This window comes from Thamnophis sirtalis, unplaced genomic scaffold (genome assembly GCF_051295495.1).
Source record: "Thamnophis sirtalis isolate CommonGarterSnake01/CBP01778 unplaced genomic scaffold, rThaSir2_p1.2 scaffold_11, whole genome shotgun sequence".
Lineage (NCBI taxonomy): Eukaryota > Metazoa > Chordata > Lepidosauria > Squamata > Natricidae > Thamnophis > Thamnophis sirtalis.
In genome coordinates this window covers 59258292-59270825 of record NW_028261391.1, presented here as the reverse complement: position 1 = coordinate 59270825, position 12534 = coordinate 59258292, and the positions used below count along the sequence as shown (strand labels likewise).

The following is a 12534-nucleotide window of genomic DNA, read 5'->3' as shown; positions in this document are numbered from 1 at the left end:
GTTTTTCCCCTCTTTTCCTCCCCCTCTTCCTTCCGTCGGAGTCCCAAAATGTTTTGCCACTGTTGTGGTCATGTGACTGAGTGCGTGAGTGATGTCAAGTTAACCACACCCACTCAGTCACATGTCTCCCATCTAGCCATGCCCACAGAACCGGTAGTAAAAAAAATCTGAAACCCACCCCTGCATCAAACTTCAACATGGAGTATTAAAAAAAAACTATTGCAATAATATTTAAGGAAAGCCATTTATTGTTTTGAAGACTTCAGGAAAAAGCATACCTGACATTTGTGTCCTTAGACTTCATGGTACTTATGCTAGATTTGTTGGAAATAACAAACATGAGTTCCCTGGTCTAAAATGAGTTTAATGATCCAGGTTAATGATACTGTATATTAAACATTTCCCTCTGAACCAAAATTGCTCAGCTGATGTAGCCCTCTAGTGTTGGTAAAAGACTCTCAATCCACTCCGTTAAAGTTAATCATTCATTCCTTTCATAATAAGTTTTATCTTTGAGGGTATAGGTAATCCTCAACTTACAACAGTTCATTTAGTGTCCATTCAAAATTACAGTGTCACTGAAAAAAGTGACTTCTGACCATTTTTCATACTTACGACCACTGCAGCATCCCCATGGTCCCCTGATCAGAATTCAGACACTTGGCAACTGACTCATATTTCACCTTTTGCAACCTTCTGACAAGCAAAGTCAATGGGGAAGCCATATTCACTTAACCATGTTACCAACTTAACAACTGTAGTGATTCACTTAACAACTGTAGCAAGAAAGGTCGTAAAATGGGGCAAAATTCACTTAACAAACATTTCATTTAGCCGCAGAAATTTTAGGCTCAATTGTAGTCATAAGTCAAGCACCATCTGTATTCATTAAACTGCAAGTCTATAGTATAGGAGCTGTAGAATCTTCAATATTAATTATGAAAATTTGAGATAATGAGATTTAGTGAAACAGTTAGTGAAGTTCCAGGATGAAATAACTATTTTTATGTAGTATTAAGAAATATATAGGAAAACAGTGTGTTGTTTTCATAGGGAGATTGGCAACATAAGCAAAGTGATCATATGGTCATTTCCTCCCAAATGTTGGCATATTTGCTTCTGGGGTTCTCTGTGTAGAGCGCTAATGAAATAAAACTCCACCAGGATTTGCTCTTCAGTGAAAGATACATTGGATAGGTGAGGAAATCCCTCAGGGCGGTTGCACAAGATCTTTGGGAGGATGGGATTACTTTGATTTGATAACACATTTTTCCAGGAAATAGACAGACAGACAGACCTGTCTTCTAATTGTAAAATAAATTATAGATGGGGGTTATACCTGAGGAATATAAGATTGCTTTTCTGCATTTGCATATATATATGCAAATAAGTGAATATTTATATAAAATACATATGTGTATTTATGCTAGCATGCACTAAATTTTTCCCTCTTTTCTCCTAACCCATCATATATGTTCCGTCATGTATGTAGCTCTTCTCTAATGGCTTTGCATATCCTTCCTCAAGTTCTTCATTGAACAGTTTGTTTCTATGAAAAATATGAACCAAGAATAACAAATTTACTGTTTACATCTACACTTATTAAAAACATAATTTGATGGTCACTTTTGGTTTTTTCTTTATACCCTTCATACATTGTTCATATTCCAACCTTTTTGTGTCTTCCAGAACTCCTCTTTAGTATATCCAACTTAAGAAAGTCAGAAAATTCCAGTCAGAGCTATCCATTCCCAGTTCCCAAGCATTATATGTATCAACAAAACTCAAGGGCCATTTTGATTTTAACAGATAAATTTGCATTATAAGGTCCCCTTCGCCTTATTTTCAGCTGGAAGAACTAAAAGTAGCTTAATACAGTGTTTTTCAACCACTGTGCCGCGGCACACTAGTGTGCCGTGACATAGTATAAGGTGTGCCGTGGGAAAATTACTTTATATATAGTCAATATAGGCACAGAGTTAATTTTTTTTAACATTTTCTAATGGTGGTGTGCCTCGTGATTTTTTTCATGAAAAAAGTGTGCCTTTGCACAAAAAGGTTGAAAAACACTGGCTTAATATGTATAATTTCAGTCAGCTAACATTAGCCCACCATGACTATTGCTCGCTTCAATTGTATGCTTTTATGTTATCTTTTAGATAAATAATACACATTTACTTTACAAAATCAGAAATGACCACACCATCCACTGAATATAAATAGTCAGTTTCCATGGTAGATAAAGAACAAATTCGATCCATGCAAACATTGCTCAAGTATCTTTTTAAAAAATTGTTTTTGCTTTGTCTAATTTAGTTTATCTAACTTCTGTGGACTGACTTACCCATATATTCTTTTTTTCTTAGCTTGGTGTGAAAATTGCAAAAGCTGTTGCTTGCCGAAATTTTGTGAAAGCCAAGCAAGATGTAGAGATTACTCAAGAGGCCCGAAAAAAGAAAAAACTTGCATGGGGGTAAGTAAGTGGGCATCTCTTTTTGCACTAGTTGATAATTTGACTTAAATGTTTTTCTTCTTCAGATTGAATCATATTTGTTTAATTTTAAGCATGGCTTTTTCTTTGAATAGTTTATCTATTTTGTGTAGGGTTTTTAGTGCAACTGACACATTATTCAAATATTTATATATTTCCTATTTCTTTGATGGTGTATTAAAAACTTAGTTATAATTTGGACATTGCTGCTAAATGAAATTTCATTGAAAATTTCTGAAGTGTTCTTCAGTGAAAACTGACATATACTTTTATTTCTTTACAGTTTTGAAGCAAAGAAAAGATGGGAAACAAAAAGCAACATGGGATATATGTAATTAATTCTGTCTAGGAAAGCTGAAAAAATGTAAAGCAGGGGAAAAGGTTTGTTAATATATATGATGCATAAATTATAAATTTATTTGTTTTATTTTGTAATGTTTCTGCTGCTGAATGAGTCATAGAACAATTGCTTTCCCTTCCATATGTTACTATATTTCAGGCATTATACCTTCAACCTTTTAAACATTTCTGTCCTTTTCATTACACAAACATTCACGCTATGAAGTGTTTTATCAAAAATTATTAAGATTAAAAATATACCAGCTTTATACAATTATTTTAAATACGAATAAATTGTCTTAATCAAAATTACAATGTGTTAAAATTCCTGTTTCCTGGAAACATAAAGTAAATTCTCCATTAATTTCTGAAATATATTTCATTTACATTTCTCTTATTATTTACTTACTTAGAACATTTATGTAGCCACCCATCTTAAAACTTGTGACTCTTAATTAAATAAACAAAAATTCAGAAGAAAAACAGTACAAGCTACTAAAATAAAATAAAACCCTTAAATGGCTACCAGAATCTAGGACTCCCCCTACAAAGCAGGGGAGCTTGGTTTATTCTGAACCAAGTGCTTGGACAAACACCCAGGTCTTAATTGCCTTCTAAAGCCCTGCAGGGCCAACTGTTTTTTGGGTGGAAAATTGCTTGAAAAGTCAGGGGCTGCCACTGAGAAAGCAAGGCTCTTGGTTCTTATTAAGTAAAATGATATATTCAAAAATAAGAACTTTTAATCTAACAATAACTGATTGTTTTTGAGAACTTGGGTTAAAATATTTTATGAATAAATAGTAATTTCAAGGTTTATGGCAGTGATGCTAACTTTTTTGCAATCGTGTGCCAAAAGTGGGGGGAGTGCGGGGGGATCGGATGAGCATGTATCCTCCCCTCACGCAGGTCATGTGATGCCCCCTGTGCATGCGTGTGCGACCCGCCCCTGCCCCCTCCCCGCTTTCAGCACGCGATGGCACAGTGGACCCGTTTTTTGCCCTCCCCAGGCTCCTGAGGCTTTCTAGGAGCCTGAGGAGGGTGAAAATGGCCCCCCTTGCAGGCCCGTTTTCTGACTTCTGGGTTGTCCATCGGGCCATTTTTTTTACCCTCAGGAGGTTTCCCTGAAAGTGTCTGGAAGTCTCTGGAGAGCGAAAAATGGCCCGACGGGCAACCCGGAAGTTTGTTCCCGAACATCCGATTTGCATGTTGGGTTGTTTTTCACTAGGAAAAACATTTTTCGGGCAAAAAACATTCGAAAATGAAGGCCAAAATCCTCCTCTTGTTCTTGCATCTTGTAACAATTTTAGTTTTATTCTTGCTTTCCCTCCCTGTCATATCTACTTCAACACTATTTTATTTAAGTCATCAAAATATTCCTTCCCTAGTCTAATTGGAATCGTCTGGAACAGATATAAAATTCTAGGTAGAATATTCATTTTAATTGTAGATATTCTCCCTATCATCGAAAGTTGTAGATTTTCCCATTTTTTCAGTTCCATCGCGATCTGTTATTTAAGTTTATAGTCATTATTGTCTTTAAGAGTGCTGCATCTTGCTGTTAAATATATCCCCAAATATTTAACCTTGTTCGTAACTTTCATCTCGAAGGTTTCCGCCAACTCTTCTTTTTGTCTTGTTGTCAAGATCTTCATTTTGTATTTATTTATTTTTAATCCTGCTACTTTTCCATATTTTTCTATTCTTTGTATCAATTTAGGTGCCGTTTCTAATGGATCCTCTAGAATGAAGACCAAGTCATCTGCAAATGCTTGTAGTTTATATTCTTCCTTTTTGATTTTCATTCCTTTTATTTCTTTTCCTTCTCTGACCTTTCTATTTAAAACTTCTAACGTTAAGACAAAAAGTAATGGTGATAATGGGCAGTCTTTGGTGATAATGGGCAGTCTTGTCTCGTCCCTTTCTTTATTTCAGTAGACTCTGTCAGTGAAGTTCTATGATGAATGCCAATGGAAAAATACTTAACCTAAAGCAGTACTTAATATACCTTTCCTTTGAGTAATGACAATTCAGAAACATCAACATTGCTGAAGAACAAGATGGCTATACATAAATGCTGTTTCTACTTTAGAACTAAGTTTTTTTGTCCTAATTTGTTTTATTCAGCTGAGCATCAGAGTAAGTGCAGAAAGCATTCCTGTAATTCTGAATTGTTTACAGGATGATGACGAATAATGTTAGAAGCTAAATCAAAATGAGGACAATGCTTTTTGTTCTCTTTCAAACTTTGAATAAAGAAATAACAGCTTTGTGTTGATTTGGCATTCCTAGTCGGACAATGAAATGGATGGCAGAATAAACAAATCAACAAACTAACTAACAAAGCATGCATGCAGTGGGGCAATTTCAGTTTTCTTGAAACATTAACGAATATTTTCATTAGTTCATAGCTGACAATACAATATAGCCTAAGGAAAATGTATGTCTAGAGGAAATAATGATTATTTTTCCTTGCTTCCCAAATGAGTTGCCTTATTTTCTTCTTTGAAAAGAAAAATATGACAGAGAAATTGTAGATAAATCTTATTCAATTTAATGATGGAATTTATTTAGTCAGTTTATACCTCATCCTGCTTTTCTAGCAAATATTCAAGATATATATTTTTAATAAAAACTAAAGGTATAAGCTGAAGAGTTGAAAACAAAATTAGTATTAATATTAATTAACAAAAGTCTTGCATGAAAACTGAATCCATTAATGATGAGAACGTTAGGACTAAATGCAACTCATGAGAGAGTTGCATCATCACCTAGGGACAATTAGGGAGATAGTCATCTCCCACATATTAAAAAAATAGTCCTCATCAGTAAACCTGAAAAAGTATCTCCTTCTCTGTGACCAGTACGACTGTACGTCAAGGCACACGGAACACTGTTACCTTCCCACCAAAGTATCTACTTTCATTTTCATGTTTTTGAACTGCTAGCTGGTTAAGAGCTGGAGCAAGTAATGGGAGCTCACTCCATCCCACAGCGCTCGGATCTCGAATCCAGGAAGCTAGGTTTCCAGCTGACAAGATCAGCGTCTTTAACTGCTGAACCATTGCACCCCCTTAATATTCTATTAATATAGCCTTATAATAAAGTAGAATTAGTTCATTCGTATTTCTGTCTAATTTGCCCTGAAAGGCTTACATCCATCTTGCAAGTCTAAATGCACAATGCTTCCAGTTTTAATTGCTTGATCCTTTAGGGTAGGTATTTCTTAAGTTTCTTTTTCCGAACATTAAAAGATTGGTCATGTCTCTAATCTGGTTGTTTTCTAAATAGCATTTATTTCCCCAAAGTCATTCATACATTCCATTACAGATTATCACCTTTAAAGCCCTACATGGTATGAAATTAGTTTATTTGAGGGATTGCCTCTTCCCAATTTCATCTGTCTATCTCACCAGGCCCAACAGAATAGATACATTATAAATGTAATCATCTAAAGAGCTACATTTGCTGGGACCTAGGTGGCAATCTTTTTCTTTTGTGGTACCCACATTGTGGAATCTTCTCTCCCAACAGTTGAGGTTGGCCTCAACATTCCTGAACTTTCAAAGCTTCCTCAAGACCTGGTAATGCTAGCAGGCCTGAGGACTTCAGAGGACAGGAGAACTTGTGTGGTGGCTTTGTTGTTATCTTATTTTACTTCTGCTTTTATAGTTTTTAATGCCCTTTTAATAATTATTTTCTAATGCTTTTAGGTAATTGTTTACTGTTTTATTGGCTTGCTGTACATTACCCAGAGTAATTTTCCATATAAATTTGATTGATATCAATACAATTATACACACATACAACTCTATATGTATATATTTGATATATGTGTGAAGGACAATGGCAGTTTTTAGAGTCCATTGGATGCCTATCTGAATACTTAATACCTAATATTTTAATACCATTAATTATAAAAATTGGCATGATTTGACTTGATGTTAGTTTCCTTAACAAGTAATGGGAACCTTTCATTGATAAATCATAAATTGCTGGTGTGAATCCTAGGCTTCCAGCATTCCAAACAATTTTTTTTACTGGTGTGGTTGAACTGGCAAAACAGCATTCAAAGTTTCAGGTTTTTTTCTTCTCTGTGACACTTTCCAACATTTTTCAGTGATGATAGGAAGTAATTTCTGAAGCCTTAATTCAGCTGTAACCAGAATGTCAACAATAAAAGGGGCATTTTAGCCAATACTTTACATTTGAGTAGTCAAATATATTTCTGCACATCACTAACATTTATTGCAATCCATGTCAAAATAAAAATTTCTATTTCTTTACTTTCCGCTGGTTTTGTCAAACAGTTCATTAAAATTGTAGACAGAAGTGATAATAATTTCCTGTACATAAGACAAACCCATTTATTTTCTTCAATATCTTAAAATAATTATTTTGTCTGCCAGTGCCTTGTCTATATCTTTATCATGGGAAGATATCGGTTAAGTTGCTGAGCAGATAACATTTTACAATATGGTCCTCCTAAACTGTGCTCTGAATTTGGATGCCAAAATCATGTGGATGTAGTTGTATGCATCTTTTCACAATTACTGATTTTGAGCAGGGAAACAATCAAATGGGAAAGATGACCTACATGATTAATCCTGACTAGTTGTGTAACGCTGTGATGTAGTTTTCCTACAACTAGAAATCAACGTAAGTGGATATTAGATCTTTGATTCTATTGGATACCAAGTCTTTTATTGCAATTTAAAATTTGGGTTTAAAAATCCTGCATTTGATCAATAGGGAAGTTGCATGCAGAATGTATACAACAGTAACATTCTTTATCATGTTTCAGTCAATGAATGACAGCAGTTGGGATGTCAACTGCAATCAAATGTTAAGGCTACCATAAGAAAACTTGATGAAATGTGTGACAGGTATTAAAACTGCTTTTAAACCCCATGCTAATAAGATTTTTTAGAACACTAGAACATCAGCACATCAGGAAATTATACACACACATGCACAAAAGCAATACTTCTTTAGTTCTGCACAAAAATTAAAATGGCGGTCCTTGTCTAGACATTCATATTCTGCCAAATATAGTACAAAAGGTACTAAAAAAAGTCAGAGAAATGAAAAACTGGCAAAATAACTAATTCAAAGAGTACACCTTCATTTCCTGGTTAATGGATCACAGTTTGCCCTATATCATGACGTTCTTGCTATAAGAAAAGATGGGTGCACTTTCAAGTAGTCATTGGCGTCCTATCCAGTACCAAAGACTCCATATAACTACATAAAACCTAATAAGCAAAAGTCATACGTATATATGAAAGTGTTCTTCATTTGGAGATAAATCTTAAAAATATCCTTGAGATCGTCAGTAGTATTTGAGGGATGTACATACTTCCCTTGCAATTTGTCATTTAGGAACATAATTCATGAATAAATGGCACTAATATATGATTGCATGAAATCTAAATCCAAGTACTACCATAATGTCATACCTATTTATGGACAAGTTGTTAAGGGCATGACATATTATTTTTTGCTCATCTCTAAACATTGAATAAAATAATGTTTCTGTCCTTCCATCTCAGTGGTAGTGTATTATCTTCTTCATTTGAATTAGTTAAATTACAGTGTAGTGGGGAAATATATATGTATCTGAGCTCGGCATATTTTCTCCAGCAGAAACACTTGCGCTAAGAACAAATCTGCTAACGGTTGGGAAGGGAGAAAGAGCTTTAGATTCTTAGTACTGGTGTCTCACAGTTTGCAGCAACTCAGACATACAACACTGTTCATCATAATTCATGCCTATTTGTTAGGCAATCTCATATAATAAGAAGACAATTGCTTTCATACTCTGGTGGAGTTTGCAGAGCATCTAATTAAGCATTTTGCCATGCTGGATACAGAATGAAATGATCCCTTGTATTGATCTAAAATAAATCTGATTTTTTCTTATCTACAGTGTTTTTTGTTTGTATTTGTAGAAAAATGTGTTCAGCTGCTAAACTAGTTAGGTTGTGTATTATTTTGCTCAATAAATTTAGCAATATATGATTTTAAGAATCCTTAATATATAGATATTTGGTTCACATGCAGTTACAGTATGTTAAGTTTGGCTCATATTGGAGTATTTTATTATTCACCTCCATGTGAAGTACAGTCACTTAAAACATAACAAAATAAGTTATGAATGTTTAAATATTTCTTCAATTGTACTTGTTTCATTGAAGATGTATGTATTTTTTTTTAAAAAAAAACTGTCCATCCTTTGTTTAAAGATAGCATTTGTAAGGTACAGATCATACATTTAAAAAAATTACGTCTTTTTAGATTACAAAAAGCATATTTTATTTGATCTATTGATCTCTGATTGAATAGCCCTATTATGCAAGGTGCATTTTATAGGCAATATATAACAGTAAGATCAAAGGGAATTTTGAAAGAAGCAGCAGAAAGCAAGAGAATTGTATTAGGAGTTAAATAACATACACAGTACAGCCACAAAAATAAATTTGTCTTAAAAATAATGATTAAAAAATATTCTACATCCAAAAATCTCAAGATTTTGCTAGCAAAAGATAGATTTAGTAAAATTCACCTACAAAGATGGTAAATATTAACTATGCACTGTTGTGAGGATTACACAATAGAATATACTAAGGCTTATAAATATGCTTGAAGGAATCTGTCCATCGATGTATTTAGATACATGCACAAACATACACACACACATGCACACACGCACACACCTCCAACTCTTGCCGTATTAGTATTGTATAGGTAATACCACTACAAACCTATTTTTAAATTTCATATTAACACATATTAGCATCCTAAAGAACCTATCTGATGAAGATTTAAGAAGCTTAGCAATGTTCACACCTCCATGAAAAATGATACAGTTTAATATCTCTTTAAATAAACTTTATAAGCAAATCAATTAACAGTTATTATCTGCCACAAGGGAAAACAGGTAGACAATTCTGAAGTTTCTTCTTAATCTTTGATTGCTCAGTATTAAAAGTACCTATATTAAAATACAGGTACTTTCACAGAATGTTCCTATTTATTTTACCACATTGGCATGGTTTAGTTGAGTCCAGGGGAAATTATCTCCTTTGACCACTGACACTGACAAGTCAAAATGAAGTCTGCTGTGCACATTATGTGATCATGTTTTCAGGCTTTAGATCACAGGTGTCAAACTTGATCGTGTCATGTGATGTATCATGGCATTTTTTGCCTTTGCAGAACTGAGGTGGGTGTGGCCTGCGTGTGATGCATCTGGCCTGCAGGCCACCAGTTTGACATGCCTTAGATCTAATGAAGTATTTAAAAGAACAGGGCCCCACTATGAAAAAGTGGATGGGTACTAGAACTACAGAAGGTAGAATTATACAGATAAAATATGAACTACTGGAAAATTATTTTAAATAATGTCTTATTGCTTGAACAAATGTGTTGGTCCAAATGAAAAAAGTACAAGGACTGTAACAAGCAGTGACGTGCGGTGAGGTTTATGGCTGGTGAGGCAAGCGGGCAAAAGCCGCCTTATGTTGAACACAGCAGCAGGGCATTTGGATGCCCCGCTGCTGTGTCTGACATAGAGGCGTCCTGCATCTATGTCGGACACAGCGGCAGGGCTTTCGGAAGGGCTCTACCACACCAAGGAAGAACCCATACACAAATTACTTACAATAATACAATTACTTACAAAACAGCATCAGAAGGAGAAAGGGGCAGATTATATTAATGAAGACACCCCACACTTAAAGTGGTTCCCCTTAGACAGGAAACGGAAAATGATTATAAACATGCCTGCTGAATAGTCAGCCTCCTCGCTTTAACAGTTTTGGGTTGCAAATTCAACTCAGACACTTCCCAGCTGAGGGATTTCCTACTGCCCAATAAATGCGTTTATTTATGGGAATGGTTCTGAAACATTAAAAAAAAGTGCCAGTCCGCGCGCCAGCAGAGGCAGGTAAAACACACACACACACACAAATTACTTACAATAATACAATTACTTACAAATTACATTAATTTTGAATTCCTCCCCCTCCTTCTGACCCACATACCTTTTCCAGCTGTTTCACAGAGGATTTCAACTCTGCTCTTGTCTGCCATGATGAAAATGTAAAAGGAAAAAGGCAAGAGCTGCTGAGGTCAGGCTGGGTTAGCTGCCAGAGTCTCCAATGGATGACTCTGCTTAACTCTTTAAAAAAGCCTCTTTAAAAAGTGCCCTCTAGAGGAGGAGGCGAGAGAACCACGTGCCTCATCTACATAAGGAATTTTTTGGCTTTTAACCCTTGCTTAACTCTGCTCGAGTGATCCTAAAGATAGACTAAATGAGGCACGTGGTTCTCCCGCCTCCTCCTGTAAAGGGCACTTTTTTAGAGGCTTTTTTAAACAGTTAAGCACTAAGCAGAGTCATCCACTGTGACTCTGGCAGCAACTACCTCAGCCTTTTTCCTTTTACATTTTCTTTTCATGATGACAGTGGTGAGGCCCTGCCTCCCCTGACTGCACGTCCCTGGTAACAAGGCATGAAGAGATGTTTCATTTCAATCTTGTTTCAAGACGTCTTCAAAGGCAGATAATTTGTTGATCTACTTCACTCTGCTCAAGCTTCTTCCAGCACTTTGAAGAAGTGGACTAGAATATAGAACAGAATATTCTTTAGAATAGATCATAAAATGCAATAATAAGTCATAAGATACAAACAACAAAGTGATAAGTCATAAGATACCAATAGGAGAGGTTAAAAAAAAAAGATAAGGCTAACTGTCAGGCGTGCTTCATTCAGTATCCAAGAAAGAAAAGCCCCAACTAAATTTGAGTAGAGATAAAGGTATTTTTACTGGACATGAAATGAAAACAGCTAAAGTGAAGCAAGATCTGAAGCAAAAAGTACAAACGTGTACATATCAAACGTTTGCCCAAGACCCTCTTCCCAGTTACCCCAACCCAATGTCCATTCTGCAACTCCCAAAGGTGTCATGTGGGGTGCATCTTTAAGTGGGCCTCATTCAGCTGGTATGCAGAGACGGTTCACCTTGACCAAGCCCAAACAATAGCAATAGCAGTTAGACTTATATACCGCTTCGTAGGGCTTTCAGCCCTCTAAGCGGTTTACAGAGTCAGCATATCACCCCCAACAATCCGGGTCCTCATTTTACCCACCTCGGAAGGATGGAAGGCTGAGTCAACCTTGAGCCGGTGAGATTTGAACAGCCGAACTGCAGATAACAGCTGAAGTAGCCTGCAGTGCTGCATTTAACCACTGCGCCACCTCGGCTCTAAACATGAGCCATCAGCATGCACACAAGATGGTGAGAACAAAACTCCCTTCATGATAACTCCTCCAGTACCTAGTAATTCCCCCCCCAATACCACAAGCCCCCACCCTCCCTGTTGCTCTGGCAGCCGATAGCAAGCAAGCAAAGAAGAGGCTGACACTAACAGCAATACAGCCCTACTACAGTGGTGGGTTGCAGGCAGTATGCCTCAGTACCGGCGTACAGTTCCTGCCCGGAGTACTGGGTACCATTCTGGTATGGTGCTCTGGAGGGCCCACGTATCCGCCCGAGCTCCTTACCTGTATTTGAGCTCTTCAGTGCTTACACGCAGGTGCACGGCGCCTGTGCGACGCTCCACCGAGCAGCTGGAGCGTCGCGGAGGGGTCGCAAGAGGTAAGTATGCATGCACAGTATGCATGCATGTACCAGTTGCAACGGGAT

General features: G+C 36.3%; 1 protein-coding gene across 4 annotated transcripts in view; it reads left to right on the top strand.

Annotated features, from left to right (window-relative positions):
- Positions 1-8753, top strand: part of FAM204A (family with sequence similarity 204 member A) — a 36640-nt gene extending 27887 nt beyond the window's left edge. For 3 of the 4 annotated variants that reach the window (XM_087725880.1, XM_087725881.1, XM_087725882.1), the window contains 2 exons: positions 2367-2473; positions 2775-3644. In XM_087725880.1, coding sequence (XP_087582006.1) covers positions 2367-2473; positions 2775-2826 — 159 coding nt within the window. In that variant the 3' untranslated portion in view covers positions 2827-3644. Of the gene's footprint in view, positions 1-2366; positions 2474-2774; positions 3645-4547 lie in introns of those variants that run through there. The other variant, XM_014061163.2, reaches the window with a different exon arrangement.
- The last annotated feature ends 3781 nt before the right edge of the window (positions 8754-12534 follow it).